General features: G+C 42.0%; 1 protein-coding gene across 1 annotated transcript in view; it reads left to right on the top strand.

Annotated features, from left to right (window-relative positions):
- LOC142956282 (low-density lipoprotein receptor-related protein 8-like) overlaps window positions 1-22,693 on the top strand; it is a 64,118-nt gene that overhangs the window by 7,904 nt on the left and 33,521 nt on the right. Inside the window, exon 3 of the mRNA XM_076097799.1 lies at window positions 15,679-15,801. Coding sequence (XP_075953914.1) covers window positions 15,679-15,801 — 123 coding nt within the window. The remainder of the gene's footprint in view (window positions 1-15,678; window positions 15,802-22,693) is intronic.

Genomic DNA, 22,693 nt, shown 5'->3' with positions numbered 1-22,693 from the left:
TGCAGTCACAATTGGGGCTGGGAGATTGAATGATTATATATAATCAATATTCAAACTGATGCTGCTCTTTCCTGTGTGACTGAAGATATTTAGATGTGCATAAAGTCATTATGGAGCATCAGCTCAATGTGGGGGCAAAACATGTTTTAAAGGTTTAGTGTCATCGTAGGAGTAAAGCCAAATTAGTCTCTATTCCCTGTCAAAGAATGACTTGTGATTCAGTTTCTTAACAAATACTAAGCTAAGTGAGCTAAAGCTAAGTTAACTGGGGATTTCATTCTGTCAAATCTGAACAATGATGGCAAATAAGAATCAGCCGTCATCTACTCAGCAATAGATTTTCAAGCGTGAGAAGCCTTGAATCCAGGTGGCACCAATCAAATGAATGTTTCTACAAAACCAACCTTCCAATTAGTAGAAGAGCACTTTTACATGGGATGACTAAATTACAAATTTCCCCCTGGGGATGAATAAAGTACATATCTAGCTATCTATCGATCTAAATGTGTCAAATGTCTAGACTCCTAGTGCTTCAGTCTGCTCAGTGTAGATCTGTACAAAGAAAAATGTGGCACTTTATGATGGAATATAAATAAAATTGTGGATTATAAAAGAAGTTATTGGCTGTGTTTAGAGCGCAGAGCTTTTCAGCAGAGCAGCTTTTTTCACAGTCCTCTGCTGGCCTGTTTTTACATCAGAGTGTTATGTTTTCAGCACTTTCACTCTTCTTAAAGTATGAATTTAATGGCAGCCACCATTTGATCTTTTTTTTTTCTCCGTTTTCTTTGAAATGTTTATTTATATACAACTGCACATGCTGGAGGATGTGGGTTGCGTATGAACCAAAGGGAATGATTATCAGTCTTTTGTACGTTTTCTCACGAGTTACATACAAATGTGCAAAAACCCAAATTGCTGAATCTTCCCAACTTTGATTTGGGATTTTGAAATTACTTTTTTTCATCATCTTCACCTTTAATCACAATGTAATGTGGAGCTTTCAATACATTTCTGCCGTCCCTTCAAGGAAAAAGCAGATGTCATAACAGGAAAAGGTCAGCCGTGCCCATTTTTAATTTAGAAAGCTTATATTAAAAACATCGGCTGTATGACATTTGAATGCTTATTCAAGATTCCCTTGACTGTGTGTGTGTGTGTCAAAGTTGTAGCTCAGTACTTTGGTAGAAGTCTGCTTGAAAGTAGTAAAAACAATGCAGATAGAAAGGTAGAGAAGTGGGAAATGTCAGCTGGCAGATGGTTTCTCTGAGTTGTGCCTGACCTCGTGTGCTTTGGGGAGGCATATTGTGATCAAAGCTCGGCAGGTAAGCTCTGCCTGGAGAAAGATACGTTTTAAATGCATAGCCATCGGCCACTCACGTGCACGCACGAATATATATGTGCACGCACAGTCACTCACACACACACGGGCTTCACACAGATACTCAGACGTGTGGGAAGTGTTATTGGTTTGTGCGCACCTATCATGCACAAAAGTGATGTCATCTCTTGTGACGAGGATCGCCAGAGAAAAGAAGAAGAAGAGCGATGGAGGGTGGAGAAAAATAAAAGCAGAGGATGAGGAGGCAGTATAGAGGCGAGCCAAGCAGGGTGTTGTTGCGGTGGGGGTAGGAGGAGGGATGAAGAGTGCTGCAGTGTCATTGATTTTACAGTGTTGTTTTTTTTGCAGTGTTATTGTTGTGATGCAGATCAGATAAAGAATAGCAAATAAGACTAAATCACCTGTGGTCTCTCCTTCAAGAAGGTCAAAGTTGAGGGTGTGTTTTCGGTCTTGTGCCGCACAATCTGGATGTCGTCATGTACTGAACACAAAGAGAGAGGGAGAGTATTTGTCTACAGAAACATAAGGAGGATAGCCACCACAGGAAACAAAGTGAACGATACACAAAGACGAATGAAACTCTTACTCCAGAGTACAAAAGTGAAACCAACGGCGCCCGTTTGTATTGAATGAAGACAGGCAGAGCATCGTTATGGGAGGGAGGCCCCAACTCGCTACAGAACATCTGCTCGTCATATCAGACACCTGGCAAACGTGCAGCGTTCCTGCTCTACTTACGATGCTGTTTGAAGTACATTTTCTGTATTTAACTTTCAGTCAAAACGGTAGCAAATCAGTTTGTCCTTTATAAACTGTATGCACACTACCTTTTGTGTACTCAGTCTTGAAAAAAGTATCTTAAAAAAAGCATTTTTTTTGTTGCAGGATTATTGCATTATATGCAGGTGTTGCTTTTATTGTATCCACCAGTCCCACCTCCTCCCATATCAAGACTCCTGAACCTACTCTAAAATCTAATTCACTGTATTCTTTCACTTTTATTGACCCACAAAGATCTGCTACTTGTTTACATCCATACAGCAGAAACCTCCTGCATGCAGTACAGTACCACGGCCTACCATGAATCTCTACTCCACGTGTGTTATGTTATACAAGGTAGAAATAGTAGCGAAAATGCCCCAGAGACAACCTCATTAAATTGCCTCATGCCACAGGAAGCTTCTATTGCAAATAAAAGTTGCAATATATTGCACACTGTGCATTGTAGAAAAAAACATCTTGATCTCAACATTAATGTGCAAGCTTGCATTGATTTGTATGCCAAGGGCTTGTAAAAATGAAATTGTGCTAACCGATTCAAGTGGTGTAGACTTTTTAAATGAGTCTCCAGAATTGTAATCCACTAGTAGTGAAATGTTGGTCTTCAGGAATGTACACCAATGCTGCTGTTATATCCCTCAGCTCCTTGAGGCTCAAGTAAGATTTTATGAAATTGGTAAATAAATCACTTCACTTCTCTCCTATTAGTTTAAGTGAGGCCAACCTGAGCCGTCTGAGCTGTTCATGCATGAGAGAAACCACAGGAAAGAGTGCATGTTGCTGTGTCACCTTCACCATTTTCTACAATGACACTCACTTGGAGATGCAATGTGTTTGTTCATACTGATACTGTGTGCAGCACATGCAGATGTGTTAAGTCTTGCTTCGCAAAAAGGGAGGAGAGATTGATCCGTGTGTTTTGACATTAATGTGTGGTGGTTGGATTTGACTATTCATAGTTAACGTGGAGTATTTGTTTCCGACCCGCAGGGCTTCAAGGTGCAGTCCAATGATAAAGTATTAATCTAAGGCATTACTAGCAACAGATTATGTGACGTGCCCACCCTGTACAGTAGCTGCATTGTGCTGCTTTGGTAACGTTCAGCAGCTCTCTGGTGGTGAGAAGGAAGCCTTTAGTCGCGGTCTGAGTAATCTGCTTCTGTGGTGGGTGGCTGCTGGACTCTTTGGTCGGCCCGCACTAGAGGATATCGGCCCTCACAGAGTCCATCAATGGCTGTCTGCAACTTTGCTCCTCCCGTCTGACTCCAGCGTGCTGTTTATGTTTGTGGGAGAGAAGAAGAATGCAAAAAAAAAACAGCAGACAAAGCAGAAGGTCTACTCGCACATGTGCAGAAGTGGGTGAATGTGAGTGTGCGGTGTTTACATGTCGGGTTGTGTTCAAAGGCAAGCAGCATTTGGAACTAAAATCTTAATTACGTACACTGCCTTCTTGCTATGGGGGCAGATTTTCTAGAACGAGAAATTTGACCTCAGGCAGTATTACAGTTATGCTAATTTCCATCTGCAGCGGGAAATGTAAAATCCAGCTCTCAGTGCCTCGTCACAGCAATTTGAATTCTGTAGTCTTCAGGTCAGTTAGGGTCTTTCTGAAAAGTGAGTCTTCAGCTGAAGTATTGTGTTTCGTATTATTGGAGTCAGGTCTTTGCAAGAAAGAGAAAGAGAGAGAGAGAGAGAAGAGAGAGATGTCTCATTCCCTTTGCAGGGTAAAAGGTTAATCTCCCATTTCCCATTACAGTCCTTTGGTTAGAAGGCGGATACTATAATCCAGTGTGGCACACATTTCCATGCACAGGAGTGAATGATCTGCATGCTCTCCTAATGCGTTTGGATGCCTGTGACTTACAGTGGCCAGAAGCCTTTTAGCATTTAGCATCCAGACCTATTGTAAACTCAAGATGTGTACAGAAAGACTCCTCAAAAGTAATAGGAGTAGACGGCAACCTTTCTTAAGGCTTTATCAAGTATTCTATTTTCTGTGTTGTGTTCATGAACAGGAATGTAATGACATACTTTGGGTTGACCACAAGCACTTTCATAGATTCATTTATACATCATATATCAGCAGTCTGAATGCAGAGAAATCTCAGAGACCTAAATACCCATGAAAAATATATCTGGTTATGGCTCATATGCCCCATTTACACTGGTGTCTCATGTTTATGTAAAATCCAGATGTGATTTATTTGACCCGGAGCCACATATGTACCCATAGAAAGAGATTACAATCTTGATTGCATCTGTCTTGGTCTTCCCAGTAGCTTTCCATCGATTCGTCTTCTCCCTTTAACTTAACTTGAACCTGACCCCAAACAGATAATCTTCTTGATGCCTATCCTTAATTTAATCTATGACCTAACCCCAACCATGATGGACAGCACTATAGGAAACACACAGGAAAACACCTTTCAAAGGGGAAACATCAGGGTCTACTCCAGTCTAGGATGATGGTAATGCAAAACGGTAACGGATATATAACACCAGAGGCCATTTAGTTATAGACAGTTTAGCTAACTAGCCAACAACTATCCAGAAATGAACAAAAACACATGACTTGTATTGATAGACTTCCAGTGAGACTGTAGTTTTGCTCATCTTCATTGGCGGCCACTCCCTCACTAGTACAGGTTATTAAGAGGTTGCACTGATCAGTGATTTGATAAACTGAAACAGCCCGTTAAACCTTCTGTATGAAGTCTTGAAATAGCTTGAGGCAATTTCTTCCTGTGGCTATGTGTGACAGAGGATGGACGGATCATTTGTGTCACTTTAGCTGCCACTGCCACAAAGGGACACACTCTGTTAGTTGCTATTTACGCAGATCAGTTACAGACATAGTAACACTTGGGAGGAGTAAGGTTGTGTATGCATCTGGCAGAGTTGGACATATTTACACCTTTTCAACATCTGGCAAGAATGTGTCTCATTTGCACCTTGGCTTTTTAGCGGTGTGCCTCTAGGGATGGCAATGCTGGTCAGTTAATTGGTAATGTAACCACTGGGATGTTTTTTTAATTAGCAAATGGTGGGAAGATGAACTAAGATGTGAACGTGTTAAACAGCCCCATGACTGTGTGAACATAAGCATTTTCATTGTGAGCATGGTAGCATTTAGTTCAAGACACCAATGTTATTAAGTACAACCTCACAGAGCTGCTAGCATGGCTATACACTCTGTTTGTTAGCTCTCCGTTTAGAACAAGTAGCATTAAGTGGTTGATTTTAAATGGGGTAACATTTTAACATCACAAGTTCATCTTAAAATGATGGACCCACTGGCTCTTTCATTGTTGCAGACTTTGTGTCATTCAGGTCTCAATATGGAGCGAAGGCATTTGGTCCTGCAGTCATAATTACTTTTGACAGATGGATTAGAATTGTTAAGAACAGCGTCTCCTGTGTGCAGCTACATTGAAAGTGAGAGATTATCCAAGTGAAGGGGGGAAGTCACTTTGGGGATTCTCCTCATTAATTTCCAGTCATCTGATCGCTTATAGCGCAGACTCCTTTATGAGTCACACTTCATCTCAAATTGCTGTAAAAGAGGGTGAAAGGCCTTTCTGTGTAGGCACACTTAAGGTGGTATTTGTTAAACCAAGAAAGAGGAAAAGACAAAGTCAAGATGTTTTGTCGTCCTTGAAAGCGTCTGCTCATATGAGTGCATTTGTGCACTTCATTTATGAGTGAACTTACACAGTGTTGTACTGTAAAGTTTAAACTCACAGCACTGATGTCTTCCCCTGAGATCTTCTTTGAAGCTTTGATCGTTCTCTGCTTCTAATCTGTGAACTGGCAGATTTTAAAGTCAGTTGTATCTTTGTAGGGAAAGCTTTTATTCCAGATTTCTCTTGTAACTTCAAAACTAAGGAAAGTTGAACACCCTCCCTATCGCTTCCCAAATTTCTTTCAAAGTTCTTTCCTCCGAACCCTCATATTTAAAAGGCAGTTTGAACATGAAACAAGGCATTGCTGAGATGTGTGTTAAAACTGGGAGTCTGATCAATACATCTCTGGGGAAAAGGTCTGGGTTGACCGCTGAGACTGTGACGAGAAATACAAGACCTCAAGACTCGATAACACACAGCACAACTCAAAGCAGAAGGGTCAACCTCTGCAGGCTGTGGTGTTTCAGGCCAGGCAGAAGGAGCATCTGGCTGCTGTGTTGATCTGGAGTCATTTCAACTGGAGCGTGCAGGAGAGGCTCTGGAGGGAAGAGCAGCAGTGAAGGTGTCAGCTGTTTGGCTGAGAGACCTGTCCTTAAACTGTGCGTCTCCTTGTTTTCTACACCACTTTATTTCCAAAAACTGTGGGGCAGGTGACAGACTGCACCAACCAGCTTGTTTCCCTTTTATTCGGATGACACGTCAGTTGTGAGATTACCAGCTACAGCGCTTAATGACATCTACGACAATGTGTCATTTTCTGCATAGTACGCAGCAAAGGCTGGTTACTGCAAACACCTGCTGTTAAAAACTTGCCAGCTTCCGCTACTGCACGGCCATAATTAGATTCCTCTGCCAAATTGCTTTTTTTTTTCAATGAAATGCTCAGTAATTGCTTAGTTCTTCCTCATAGCTGCTCATATTTTGAAGAAACATTGTCCTAGTTCAGGCAGGACATAGAAGTCACTATCGCAACATGAAACAAGGCAGCTAATATAAGGTGTGTATCCCTGTAGCTCCTTCCTCCTATACCTGCTGCTCTGCTGCAGACTGGTTGTGCTGTTTACTCCCTCCACCATCACACCCTCCTCCTGTGAGGCTCCTGTCTATCTGTTTCTGGAGGGGTTTCTCTTAATGTCTTCCAAATTTCAGTGTCTGCTTTGCTCTGTTCTGACACACCTGGGGTTTGTTGTGCTCCCCGCTGAATCATTAGCAGGCTGCTGGAATTCATGCAGGGGACGCCCCCCCCCCCCCCCCCCCCCGAGAGCAGAACCTGTACCTCCCAAATATAACTGTATAACCTCTTGTACAACAATTGTTTTAACTCCATAATGAGATGTAAAATTCCTGGCTGAATCTAGGTTAGACTTTCCAGCAGAAGTGATAATTACATAGAATTGGGTGACATTACAGCGAGGTTGCATCACCGATGCTGCTTAAGAAACACCACATGTCAGCTGTAAAGGAAGTACAGTACACTTTGAATTGTACTGTATATTATGAGTCACCTTCATCCGTGTGTTCTCGTCTCTATTACATTCTGATCTTGTATATTCATAGATACGCTATAGATGGGTCCTATGGGGACTATTTCTATGTTCACAGCCGAGTTCTTTGCTGATGTACCCGATGCCTCCTCGTTGATATAGATACCATTTCACGGCATGACAGAAATGGAAATATTCAAGTTACGGTAGATTAATGCATGTCACATGGCATTTCTCTGGTGGCTGGTATTAAAAAAAAAAGATAAGCGGTAAAGTTATGCAAGTAATGTAAGCTAATGTAGGTCAGTTCATTATCTGACCGTACTAATCTCATACAGCAGCCTATCATGAGTCACAGCGATCTACAAGATGTCCAAAACGGTCCTACGTCAACACGTCACTGAGCCTCACAGGGTTTGATTTCCTCCTCCTCTGTGTTACAGTGAATAACTGGTCATGTCTGGTCTATGTACTTTACTTCCTTTATTATCCCCGACGGGAGGATCATGCCATTAGTCACGTGGGTTCGGGTTCTCGCAATTAAAATGCATAATATTTTGGGTGCCCAGTTATTGCATGCTCAAGGCCCTTATACATCGAATGGCTATTGCTTGAAAAACAGCAAACTTAATTAAAATCAGGTTTCATTTCATGAGATACTTGAGGATTAAACCATATAACATGTTGCATGTAAATAAAACAGTGTAGCACGTGAATAATAAACAGAATGCTGTGGCACTGTCACTATAAACTTGCTGGACGTAAACTGGTAGAAGTTCATGTCTGCTCTTTAACGTGATGGTAAATTCAACGTACCGCATGCATATTTTCTTTTCACCCTCAACCGCACTTCATTTAAACAGTGAGTTTCAGCTTCTTTGCATGTTTAGAGTCGCCTGCAGCTTTGGCCGGCCCTGTATAGTTTATATGATGGAACAGTGTGTCCCAGTGAAGATGCCAGGCTGTAGGATGAAAATGTTGACATATGGCTGTGCATCAAAGACATTTTGCTTCTCTAAATCAGCAAACACGAGGAAAAAGACGAGTAGCAGAAGGTCAGACACATGGAGCAGGAATCATGCGGTGAAAGGCAGGGATATGTGTGTGTATTTGCAGGCTTTATTCTTAAACACTGATGTATGTGTTATCTCAGCAGTATATGTCAGTTGTATTTAACCGCTATGTGCATCTTGTGTGTGTGTGTGTGTGTGTGTGTGTTTGTGTCCACCCCCGTGCATGCTCCATATAAGCACGCACTGTGAAAGGAAGCGGAGCGTCACATGAGCATGAATAAAAGAATTGCATTGAAGCCTGAAAACAGTTTGATAAATAAAGACTTGTTCTGAATGTCAGCGTAGCTCAGCTGTGTCCTGTTCGCCCTCTCACAGACGCTGGTGTCCAACCACCTGTACTGCTTCCTGATATTGTTCTGTCATACTTTAGACATTGGGGTTTTTGGGGTTTAGCCAAGCTGAAGCAAAGCGTCTTCAGTATAAATCCCTCCCAGGCTGCCTTGGAGGAACTAAGGAGCTCCGCTAGCTCACGCTGCCCAGTCTCCTCCTTGGTCAGGGGTTGTTTGTGCCAATGTGACCTCACAGGGGGAGAGAAAATATGTCTTTTTTAGTAGGCTGAGATCTATAATTAGCACAGTATCTGTCTTTGGCCAATACACAAGGTCCAAAGAAATGATGGGCAGTGAACAGCACCAAGTAGACGTGTTGTGATGCACACCTGATAGCGGGCTTTGTGGGTCACTTAAACCTGTCCGTCTTTCTCTTAAAAGCCGTCAGTACTTTAATTGCGTATATTCCAGAGACCGTGTTGCTGGTTTGATGGAACTGATATGAAACAAAGTAAAGACAGATGGTGGAGTAAGGATATGAGGTGGTTTATATAAGACACTTTTCACTTCAGTTCCACTCAAAACACCCATCAAGGGGCAATTTGCATATAACATATAACAATATAATCGTCATCATCCGGCCAATGACACTCAAGTTCAGTCAATTTGATTTATATAGCCCTGAATCGCCTTCAGCGTGGATAAGGAACAACAAGAATTTGCCATGTTATCACGAAAATTAAGCCTGCAGCCCAAATCGGATTTACCATAATCTGATTTCATATCTGCCTAATTTTATCTTTAACATTTGATTTGCTCAATTTGTCCAAAAGGGTAAAAAGGAACTGCAAGAGAGAGAGAGAGAGAGAGAGAGAGAGAGAGAGAGAGAGAGAGAGAGAGAGAGAGAGAGAGATCTAATCTGTTAATGCCAGTGCTCTGTGGCTCTGTGTTGCTCGATCAATACTCTTATCAACCAGTGGTGAATTAAAGCTCAATCCCATTTGTTTTTTTTGTCTTCCTGTTGGTTCACTACTCTCCACACAGGCCTGACTGACAGGAGACAATACTTAGTGCTTCCAGATAAGGGGATGTAGTCAACAAGAGAAATGACTTACTCACTCTAAGGACACCTTTAATTCACATATATGTAGCTTCAACTGTGGGTATACAATAACTGAGATATATTAAATATGAATTCATTAAAGTTCTGCCTATGCATCTGGCACTTCTGGCAAACCTCAATACTCAAATTAGCCTCATTGGATTCTATAATCATTCGCAAAAGCAATTTCAAGAACAGCTTGTCCCAAGTCTTGTTGATGCCATGCTGTATTTTGCATGCTACCATGGTATCCTATTTGTTTGGGAAGGTTTAATCATTTGCATGCCGGGTTTAAGCTAACAGGATACATTATGTTTCCTGCTTCGACAACACTCCCGACTTCACTCTGAGCTAATGAGGCCATTTGTCTTCTAATGCTCTAGAGAATGTGCTTATCACTACATTACCTATTAGGCTTCTTGTGGCCTCCAAATGGTAAGAGCTGTCATTAATATCCTTCAAGGTAAAAATAAAAAAGTTTCTTCAAGGGGTTAGGGAGTGCGCGTGTGTGTGTGTGTGTGTGTGTGTGGATGTCTGGTGACTGAAGGCTGTCTGCTGCTCTGGTCTTGAACGTCACTGAATGATTGAGTGAGCTCAGTTCAGGACACATTGAAAAGTAAATCCAGGAGCCGTATTCCCACATATTCATATTCACACACTAAGGTTTCACCAGTCCGTCACAGTTTTTGATGCTTCTTAGTTGGTATGTTTTTGGGGGCGGTCTCTGAAAAAACTTTATTTGTTAAATTGTTACTAAATATGCAGTATTCATCATTGTGGTTCATTGTGTATTCACAAATATGAATACTGAAAAATACTGTGGTGTTTCCTTTCTTCTATTCCGCCATCTTGTATTGGTGGCAGTGTTGCATACGGTCCGTAATTCAAATGTTGTGTAGTTTGGAAAACCTAATGATACCTCGTATAAACTGAAAAGCAGTGGATATTTCTTTTCTGCTCCGACATCGTGGTTACTCTGTTAAAAGTACAGACCTCCAGAATGCACCAAGTCGGGGACCCTAACCCTGTCGGCCATTCTTTTTTTTTAAGGTAAAATAGAATGTATATATTTCTATATCTAGCCTATGTGTGCTGTGACTGAATTACGGTAGATAATTGTGTGCATATATGGTGACAATTTGTAGAGCAACACACAAGTGTGTGTGTGTGTGTGTGTCAGGTTTGAGTGTGCGCATGTGTATCAAAGAGAGGCAAGTGCGTTGTGTGGATTCTGTTGAAATGCATAGTTTTTGAGTGGTTGTGTTAGTTGTAAATGGTAAATGTATAGCGCCTTTCTAGCCTTCCGACCACTCAAAGCGCTTCAACACGACATGTCATTCACCCTTCCATACACTGATGGCACGTATGATACCATGCAAGGTGCCAAGCAGGACTAATTAACAGTCACGCAATATTTACACATGTAGGCACAGTTTACGGGATTAATTTGGTGTTACGTGTCTTGTACCAAGGATACACCGACATGTGGACAGCCAAGGATCGAACCGCCGATCTTCTGATTGAAGGATGACCCGCTCGCTCAGAGGCCTTATTGTCAATGACATTAGCCTTGTTGATGTGGGTGCAAAGCGTGTATAGTCTATTTGATTGCCTTATAAATATGATATCTTAATTCATCAGATCAAAATATGAACATATTATCTGATTCTTTGATAAAAAATTGGTTGGCACAAATCTGTGCACATTGAAAAATACAGGAGAGAATGTAATTACAACTCCCAAGGTGCATTTTGGCAAGAAACATTCAATAACCAAGCTCAACATGTGTGCACCGCTAACGGCTGGTTGAAGCTAACAATTACGGAGTTGAAAAAACTGACTACACAATCTGTAAACCAATTCACTTTTGGATTCATTTTGGATTAATTCAACAACTTTGCCGTTGTGTTTTGTTCACAAATTCAACGATGAAGCGTTTTGAGTGTGCGCTCTCTCTCTCTGCATTCGACCACCTCTTGCTGACTCCCTGTTTTAGCCATCCACCATGCCAAACTGACTTAGATTTGATTCCTCAAAAAGCTGAAATAATGAAAGCTGATGGCAGTAACATAAACCTATGAGACTACTGGTGAACTAATTGGAGAGTCCCTCAACCCTGTGCTCAGTAATATTTAGGATATCACTATAAGAACATTCATTTAATACAAAATGGGGAAAAATACTGACCGAAAGAAATGCCCTACAGACTAACATTGCCTTAGAGCCGCAGCGATGGCTTGGTTGTTAAATGTTAAAATCTGGTTAACAGCTCCTCAAGGCAGAATTATGCAGATTTGAATGACATTTTTACAGCCTGACACCCTTTAAGCTGCTGAAGAAAATCATACATCAGTCACTTCAGTGTCAAAACTGACCTCTCCATATCTTATAATCATGTAAAGCTCAATATCGACCCAATCTAACGTCAAACCCATACTGTATAGGTGCACCATGCACTTCCTCATGATCTGCGTTTAAGAAAGATGAAGAGGATTGGAAGCGGTGAAACATCGGCCCCAGAGGAGAAAGCTCCAGGTGGGGTTGCCGGAGCGTGGAGCTCCTTCCCACTGTACCTCCTTCAGAAGACATAACATGGCTGGGTGAACTCCCCTGTGCAGGGCCCTCATTCTCTCTGTGTCACATCCCATTTGTAATACTCACGTTAGGTGACTCGCACAACACAGAATCACTCGTTGTTTTGTTTCTTAGATTTTTCTCAGCTGCACCGAAGCTATGTCTCTGTGTAAGACACTACCACTTACTCTGTGTGTGTGTGTGTGTGTGTGTGAGTGTGTTTACATGTGGACGTCACAGAGATTAACATTGAGTAAGCACTATCCCTGCCATCTACAGTAATACTGCCCGTTTCTATTCAGTATCACACTTTCCATTAGGATTTCACAAAGCATTATCACCGTGTGTGTCGCTCTCCATCTCTGCTGCTGTTACTCACCTGCTATTTCTCGGCTTTCCGTCTGAAAGAAGAAGCTTTCTTTCCTCTCATTCTCCTGTCACTTTTCCCTTTCGGCCCCCCCCCCCACAAGCCGAACATTTTAAAACCCTCTCCTAATTAAAACAGAAAGTCAATCCAAGCAGATGGCATGAGCTGACCTAGGTAATTATTGCCAAGTGAACCATGGCCCCTGTAGACCTCAACTGAAATGAGTAGAAAGCTCAGTTGGATTGGGTAGAAGAAGAAGCTCCGAGTCTCGGAGAGAAACTGCACCAACGTGTGCACATCTAACCTGCAAGAGGCCACGGACGGGATGAACGGGAGGATTTCAAGGTCTTTGTCATGCCATCAAATTAAGTCTTCAACACATACTGCACTGCGTTAGATTCTCAACTCTGCCCTCATCTCTCTTGTTGTTCGTCTCATGGGAGTCAGATTAATTCATTAATTGGATACGAATTTTAATGTATTGTATCTTCGAGTATTTGTAGAATCGTATGAATCTAATTATTCAGTTTCCTTTCAACTCTGTGTTATGCCTCCGGGTCTGTCGTGTTTGTGTGTGTCTCTCTCTCTTACAGCGCCACACCTACTTACACGAGTGAAAAATAGGTTTAAAACATATGCATTCCTTATGCGAATACATGTGTTCTTGTGTGTGTTGCAGGAAACATAATGTGAGCACACCACTAATGAGTTTATACACTTGAGGGAGGTGTTGGTTAAAAGGATGTCACAATCCTCGTTTGCCCCGTAATCATCTTCCTTCACCTTTAACAAAGGTCCACATTCCTGCTCGCTAATGAGGAAACAAGTGGTACTTAAGCTGCACTCCAGAAAACCTACGCGCTTTTATGTGTTCTAAGAAAAACAACAGTCAAAAATGTGTTAATTCTTTCGTGGTGAAAGGCTTCGAGGCGAGGGCTTTAGGGAAGGGAGAGCCCTGAAGGGACAAAGGCAGGAGGGGGAGTGTTTGTCTGAGTAGTTTAATGGGGTCAGTTCATTACGTTTTGAAGAAAATGCGAGAAAGAATGTTAATTTACATGTGTGAAATGAAACGAGGGTTGTCGATTGTGGTTACAGGCTCAAAACACATTTACCACTTAAACACATGTCCTATTAGAGCGACACTACCAGACATTTCATAATTTATAGCGTCAACAAGCCGGGATGAGCCGTTTTCGGTTTGACTTTGGCACTCTGACACAGGACATAATTAAGAATGGGTTAATTAAACGAGATCTAGAATTGGAGGCAAGCAGTTTCTAATATGAGTGCTTCTTGGTGGCATGCTTTCCTAACAATCGTATCATAGATAACGCGTTAGTGACCCATACTGTGAGAATTACATTTCTGTGGGATATTATGCGCTTTGAAAGCCAGCCAGTAAGGAAGAAGGGTGACACAGAGGAGATGGACATGTTCCCTTCACTTTCCACGGGTTTACCACATTTACAGATGAGACGAGCTAAATATGATAAAAAATATCAACGTATACGGTATTTGCCCATATAGGTAGAACAGGAAAGCCGGATCCCACGTAAATATGGTCATAAATAACTGCATTAACAAATGTCTCTGGAAATCCTCCATCTTGCTGAAAAGATTCAGCTGAATTCAACACCTTAACATATACAGCAACCAAGTTAGGCCAGCAGAAATCCCCATCTCAAGGGAACGCAGCTTAAAAGCGATTATGACGTCGGATAGGTGTGAGGGTTTCTGGAGCTATTTAACCATTAATAAGTACTACTGATGAAGCATACTGGCAGCTCAATGGTAACTGTTCAACTCAATGCAGGGTGTGCGTGTCAGTGTCACAAACGTTACGACATTTTGCTCTTCTATCATTAGTCCTTTCCATTTTTCAAACCATTTCACCAAGACAGCAGTTAATAAGGAATGACCTGCATGTACATTTAAAGTTCTATCTTAAGTCTATGTTGTTGCAACCCGTTTTTTAAAGTTTAACTCCTCCACTATATTCAAACTAACACCGACACTTTGATGCTCTTTAATTCCAACGTCAAGAAAGAGCAGGAGTTGGAGAAGTGAGAGCAGAGTTAGGTTCGTGTCAGCACAGCAAAGACTCTTTAAAAAAACCACTGCCTGCTCTCTTCCCTTACAGCCCCTCAGCTGAGTTTAAGCTCCCTGCACATCTCTAAACGCTATATCTAATTTGCAGCATCAGAGCCAAGATGGGGCCAGTTTAGGAACAGTTGTGACTGTAACAACACCAGCCCAGAGAGCTCAGCTTAGGGCCTTTAAGCCAGTGATTTATTAGACCGGACTGCAGGTCCTCTTGGACTAACAGGCCGAGGAAATTGAATGACTCTGACCTCTGTCTGCTTCTGGCTCACTGGCTCACTGGCCGAGCTCGCAGCCTTGTTGCTGCAGGTGGAGAGTGTTTTTTTGGGTGTGTTACTCTTTGAACACAGTGGGTTAAGCTCTGGGCCGTGACGTGAAAGTTTTGATCACTCAGTTTCCGTCTTGCTGCTTAAACAGGTTTTTTCCTGGCAAGTTTTTTTTAATTTCCAATTCTCCGCACGCTTGACATGTTTTTCAGCCTGTGGCCTGGTTGTAGCTTTCCGTGGTGAACAGATTTGGGAGGTAAAAGGTTTCAAAGGCTCTCTGAGCTTGCGGTGTTTAGCAATCGGCATCCATTTTACTGCTCTGTGATGGAAAACCTGAAAAAGAGATTAGACTTTTGGAGACGAGCAGATGAAGGGGAGGGGAGGGAGGGGAGGGGAGCTGGAGACGGCACAATGAATAAGACTCAAGAAAATGGGGAAAGTGGAGATAATTAACGAGAGGGCTGTCTAGGAGTAGTGACAGAGAAGGTGAGCCTGATCTCTGGAAAGAGGGGTGATTACTGGCATTCAAATAATGTGACCAGTTTAATGACGGAGATTAAGATCTACTGCAGACTGACTGTGTCGTATTGTCTTCACACTTCCTGGTCTCACTATTATTCTCTGTCTGTGTCTCTGAGCAGCCAGGAAGACATGTGCCCCCGCAGAGTTCGCCTGCTTAAATGGCCAGTGTGTCCCGGGACGGTGGCGATGCGACGGGGAACCAGAGTGTCCCGATGGCTCTGATGAGGCAGAGGAGACCTGCAGTAAGTGAAACCATTCAGCTGCTCACATCAAGGACCTCTTTTAAAGGATACTTCCAGTCTGTTTCAACTTGGGTCTTATTCCGGAGGCGTGACCATGGTTTTGATTTGAATTATACTCATTATAGTTGGAGTCTGCTGCGTAGTTTTAACTCTTCAGGTTAAGATCTAAGTAAGATCTAAACTACTATATTTGGAGGTTAAACGTCAGTTATAATCCCTCTTTGCAGGGAGAAACTGTGCATCCGTGTTGCATCTGGATACGCCACCACACCTTCATCTCAGTCGTTTTAGACCAGATTTAATTAGACTCTCATAGAACCTGGATTCAGGTTGCTGATTTACCTTGTTATCTCGGCTCCAGCTGACATTCAGCCACCTCCCCTGCCTCCACTCGCCCACACACTTCAATACTCAATGCTGTCTGATGGAGCGTGCATAGAAAGGCCTCGATTATCTTTCTGCCAAGCTGTTAGAGCCGAGGATCGCTTGCTGGCTCACTTGTAGCCTGTGCCAGTCTAGCGCACCCACACACAGGCTCCGATGGGGGTTACTGTAGGTGAGTTGACGTCTCCACGACCAAGCAGGGCCTCAAGTGTGGGAGGCTTGTACCAGTTATTAATTGTTTTCTTTCTTTCTTAAACGCTCATTTCGTTTTCTCCCATGGCTGCTTGCTTCTCTCTTGGGTTTACGGATATCAGATAGAGCTGAAAGCACTGATTTGATGAATATTGATGTCTTGGGGAGAAGCACAGAGTATCCACTCACTGGAATATAGCTCCAGAAATGTGTCACCCTGAACAGGCGTTTCAACCCCCTACCAGGTCCTCATCAGGCAAACGTTAGCCTCACTGATCCAGGGTTCAATGAAACACCACTCTGCCTCTATTTTTTTTTTGTGTCTGTGCTATTTGATGCGAAATGCATGCTGGGATACGGGACTTGTCTGCCCACACAAGTTCACAAAAGTCACCTCCCAAAGCTGATACATGTCGATGGTAACTGTTTGTAACGTACACCAGTTGGATTCAAGAGAAGTACAATAATGACGTAAATACTGATGTCTTGTGTTGAGGCAGGATAGTGGAGGTTGGTTACACAACATCTTCATCATCGTTCACCAGTTCCAAACAGAAATGTTGGGCCTACCCGTCATTATAAAGCTTTTTAAACCAATTTTTTACGTTATTGTGGGAGGGAATTCAATTGCATCAAGCGGTGCAGGAAAGGAATCAAGAAAAGGCTGAACAAATCTTTCAGAGGATACTCACTCTTGTTTTGGTCCATTTTATTGGCTGTGCATGTGTGCGTCTGTTCAATGAATAATGTAGCAGCCGAGCAAAGCTTCTGATGACACCCCCATAAAGTTGAGTGCGAGGAGGGAGACATACAGGGACCTCTGAAGGATAACAATTTGTATTGGAAATCCAATTAAAGATAAATGAAGCAAGGATTCATCTCTTGGCTGCAGGATAAAGAGATAGAGATCTGGGCTGAGAAGAAAGCCATTTATATGGAAATCCCTTGTGTATTGACTCAATATTGTGATGTTAAACTTCTGAACACCAACACTGAACATTTTAGTTTGAGTTTTTATTTCTCTCTGTAAATAATAATCAGGATAGATTCTTGATTTTGACACAACTTGTCAGAAATATTGAATTTACACCAAGTATCTTAAGGTGTAGAGAGATATTTGTTATCTTTTTACTGTGCTGCAGGCACAGTGGAAACATTAAAAGAGGGAATGCTAGTGAGATCCACTTCATCACAGATGTCTTTCACTCTGAGAGGATCCAAGTGTGCCATAATCACACTGTAGAGAAAAGAGACTCAAGGATGGACAAAAATGCACGCAGCATCATCTTCACCGGCAACCGACCTACTCGTGAATGGCTCTCTTATCATCTATCTCATTCGTTTCACTGATAAATTACCTGCCTGTACCTCGGTAAGATAACAAAGATATAATGAGAACTGTGCATACGTCAGGGAAAACCTCTTGACTTGCTGTATTTCTTTTATTTGACTGAAAAAGTAAAAAAACAACTTTGACATGAAGATTTAGGATTTCAACCAGGAGAGACAAGTGATGATAAAGACTCTTTGGACTCAACGGGGAGATGTGTAATCGAGGGGTGTCTGCTCTGAGCAGCAGACACTGATGTTGGTGACGTATTAGGCTGATGAAATGATCAGTTGATGAATCTGTGAAGACCGGGCAGTGGAAGACGCGTGTAACAGCAACATGAACCTACTAAAAGGCAGGGAGACAATCGTGTTTAACAAGTGACAGCACCAAGATGATAGGCTGAGAATGTTGCTGTGTCGCTGTGCTATTGGACAGAAGAGACCAGCTGATCAGGAGCAAGGGAATTATGAGGTAGCATGCGTAATAGGAGTGAATGGCAGTATATGAGAAGTAAACTACAGCCCTTAGCATGCAAAAGTATATTTTTCCTGACTGAACTTACACTAGAACGTCATTTTCGGTCTGAAATTCCACCAGGATCAGCATTTTGCTTAACGCCTCAATCCCATGCAACATTTCCCTTTATAGTTGAAAGCTCCCAAGCTTCACGTTTATCAATTAAACTTTGCAAGAGTGATGATTATTTTACCGTCTTAACAGTTGTGGGAAGGGCGGAATTTCACACAGACTGCATCCAATCTTTAACGTGCTAGAGATATGAAATTTGCCATTATGTAAATAGCAGAGACTAGTGAGTGCACGCTCGTTTTACACGGGTTAATTACATATAGCGCAGCGTACACCTTAATGCATCATGCTCCAGTTATGCTGAAGCCTGATAAGACAGGCTGTGCTCTCACATGCAAACAACCCTCATCTTGTTTCTCGTTCTTTTTGCCCCCCAACTCCCCTGTACTTTCTGTCTATTTTAGTTCCACAGTACACACACATTTGCACCCACACACCCAGCTAAGGCATCTTGGACTCGGTGCTGCAGACATCTCTGCCACAATCATTCTGGCTCTCTGAGTGGATTCCCAATTACACGCTGGAGTAGCGTTACGCTGCTTTATTAAGAATTCAAATTCGGGCCACACGGAGCAAGTTACTCGCAAGCCCTGAAATATGAATGACTCTTTGGAGGAACGTGTTTTTGTGTTAGATTAATGTGTAATCATAGAGGAACTGGGCCACTGCATCCAGCTGTGCAGCAGCTTCTCTGCTCCCCGGCCAGAGCTGTGACATTTCTCTGGGCTCTAAGTTGCCCGAGTCCCTTCGTTAAGGATTCAACAAGAGTGTTGGCTACTTGACACTTGCTGACTAAATTGCTGAGTTCAGCTCAGTTCTGCATGTCAGTTTGCCCTTTCTGCTTTTAAATTCACTTTGAGGAGTTGACAGGCCGAAGGGAACTTGCAGTGTTTCATCTTTCTCAGGGAGTCTTTCATTATGTGAGGACATAACCCTGAACTGTTGCATATTTGGGAAATGTGGAAAAATATGGATTTTTTTTTTCTTTTTAAATCCGCCATATAGTATTTGCAATTTGGTCTTCTTAAGTGATATGTAATTTGTAGGGGATTATGGATATTTTTTCTGAAAGGGGTTTTGATGAAAACCTTCTTCTATAAACCTCTTTGTAGATAATGAGCCCCAACCCCGTTAAGCTTTTTCTTGGAGAGTTAATAATAAAGCTTCACTTTTTTATTGACTTTATAATGGGAAAGGTGTTCTTGGTAAATATATTTGAACTGCACATACTGTGTGTGTGTGTGTGTGTGTGTGTGTCATCGTTTGGATTTCTTTTCATGTGGAGATGTGGGTTGTTGGTGTTATGGGATCGACTGTTTGCAGGTAAGTGTACTGTATGTAGGCTGTTTATTTCGGCATTGCTAATAAGAATAGCCAAACACACACACACACTGAATGCATGGATGTACATTTGCTTTGTGGCTGTTATGCATAGATTTCCCATTGTGTTTTTTTTTTTTCTGTTCACTCTTCTGTCTCTTTGTTGATAGTTGAAATTGTTGATGTGTCACTACAAAAGTAATTTTGCAAGTTACTATGTTGATGAACTCAGAACCACAGCTGATGAAAGTCTCATCGATTGTAGAGCCTGACATTGTTTGAATTTTGAGGCTAATAATGTAATTCACATTTTGGAGTTATTACACAAACACTTGATATAATCGAGTTCATAGAAGGGAACTGGTGCGCTTCATCCTGTTTCAGTTTCGCACTCTGCCTCAAACACACAGAATTGAAATAAAATAATGTAACTATTGATGACAGTAGCACTAACTGTCCAATGTCTTGGAAAATGTAGAAAAATAACAATTTCCAAAACCCCGCAGTGACATTTTATTGTCAATAACCCAGTTCACAGTCACAAGAGATATAAAAAGCATGTAATCCTCACATTTGAGAAGCTGGAACAAGGTCATGTTTGGAATTTACTGAAACAATTTGTCTTTTTTCCAAATAGTTGATGATTCCTTTTGTCACTTTACAAATCGATTAATCGTCTGATGCCGATTGCAGCTCCAGATGACTGAAGTTTGAACAGTAACCTCGTAAAAATCAAATCATAAGTGATCACAATGAATTCACGAGAAGGATGGCTCAGTGCTTAACTCTGTCAACGAACAGCAAGAAAGTTCTGTGTTTATATCCACTAGTTTGGCTATTCTAATAGCATTTGAATGGTTAGCACTGTGATTAACTGGCAACCAGTCCAGGGTGTATCCGTCGCCCAGTGCCTGCTGGGGTTGGAAACCAAAACACACGGAAAACATTAAAAAGTGCCAATATTTGTCTGCTTTTATTCAGCTGTCCCACTCGGAGAGCTCAGGTACAGCACTTAATATTAAGTGGAGATGCATGCCACAGTGCATTACTCGCTAATGCACTTTTGCTGAAAATAACACATTTCCATCTTGTAGTTTGCAAGCAGCAAGTGTTCTCCGCTGTACCAGATCTATAATTCAGAGAGGAGGACATGGCCACGCTAACCCGGCTTAATGAAGCGGCGAATCTGAGCATGACTCGCGCTATCGGAGCGCTTTGTGCATTTTCGGCTATGAGGCAGAGAAGCCGAGTTATCTCATTAACCACTAGAGCCCAAACATTGGCATACACCGTGCAGGCAGACCCAGATAGACGCTCACAAAGCCACACATACTGTATCTCAAAGCCTTGTATCCCAGGCGATTGGAATAATGGGTCAGGACTACTCGGATATAGGTTCGTACGACATCACGTTGTGTGTCCTTCTGAATGATGATTTTAAGTAGTAACATGTTACTAACTGTAACTGGCTATATGAATAAGTCAGGCTGTCACAATCCACACATAAAAGTTGTCGAAAACTGTCTGTAAGATTAATCGTCTCTGTGCAATATATATTAGAAATGATAAGCAGCAAAATGGACATTCATTTGTATGAATAGGCTGCAAATGAGTACTTTAAGAACCTGTAGTGTTGTGTTTCATTTGTCATGAAGCTGCAGTTCGTTATATCAGATCAGTTTCACACATTTTTCAGCTCCAGAGCATTTCTTAAGCTTTCCCTTTATCACAGTATTCTATCACATGCCTGGTGAAAACTGAGAAATTAAAGAGTCTCTACACTTCTTCGCGGAAAGCCGAGTTTAGGGTAAAAGGCTGTCAGCAATAACAAGGTCAATCGGGATGATCAAACGAAAATTGAAGCTGTTAAACCTGTTGAAACGAACTCTGCCTTGGGTAAAAAGGTGATGAATTCTAAACGGAGCTCCTGCCAAAACGCCAGGGTGGAGATGAATCCTCATCCTTCACTCTGGTGGTAAACAACAGCCAGGCAGTCAGTTTGTCTGTGAGTAATTGGTTTTCATTATGTTGCCTTTTTCTCAAGCAAAAACCCATTACCTACGTCTTTATTATAAAAATCCGAGGTGTCAATAGCTGTCAAGAGGGGCATTGAGTTACCACTGCTTTTGTAATTTTGAGGTTTCCTTTCTTTGTTTGGTTTTGGGAGGAACAGACGTCACGGTTCATTAAAGAGTCACACGTTAAAAGGACTGGACAGCTCGCTGGTTTTCAGATTCTGCTGGAGTCTTCGCTCTGCCTGCCTCTCCTCCTTCATCTCTTTCCACTTGGTGTGGATGGTTTTGATTTTGCTTTAGGATAAGAACCTGAAAGGTCATGCTGCAGTTTGTCCTCCTTTTTTTCCTTTCATACATGTCTTGCTCGTGGCATGCCTCCGAAGCTGTCCATTGTATTTCTCTTCTCTCTCTGTCAACCTCTTTCATTTCCTTATACTCTGATTCTTGTTTTTTGTCAGGTCCTCTTTCGACCTATTTGGATGAATTCATTCAGACAGAATGCTATTTTCTCTCTCAAAGATTCCACCTCCTCTTTCATCTCAGACATTTAAAAAAAAAAAAATTCTGTACTGCATCCCTGGCTGGCCTGTAATCATTCATTTCAGCTAATGACTCCTTCTCGTCCTTAGTTTCTTCAGTCGTCATTAAGCTTGTTTGCTCACTCAACACTCTCGGCAGCTGTGTCTGGAAAGTAGGGACTGAAAAATCATATTACGGGGAACAATTGTCTCTGTCGTGCTTGAAGGATATAGCACTGACGCAGGCAACATCAAAGACTGTCACACATCCTAACTTGCCTTGGTAATACACTTTTCTCACACAAACCTCCTCACACATGAAACGGAACCAAAAGAAACGAAAGACCCCCTTTTTATATCTCAATCCCGTACATTACCCATGAGGGAAATGAAAGGCTAAGCCAGAGCTGGCAGGTGGAAAAGGTTAACCGCTTGATGATTCCACTTATATCCTACTATCCTGCTGCTGTTTTACTCGCTGTAGGACATTGTTCAACACAATATTTTTGTTTAATAAACTGTCAAGAATGCCAAATGTCAAA

This window comes from Anarhichas minor, unplaced genomic scaffold, assembly GCF_050575085.1.
Source record: "Anarhichas minor isolate MPS153535 unplaced genomic scaffold, ASM5057508v1 ptg000024l, whole genome shotgun sequence".
In the NCBI taxonomy this organism is placed as follows: domain Eukaryota; kingdom Metazoa; phylum Chordata; class Actinopteri; order Perciformes; family Anarhichadidae; genus Anarhichas; species Anarhichas minor.
Note: the sequence above shows the minus strand (reverse complement) of the source record. Positions and strands in the feature narration are given on the sequence as shown.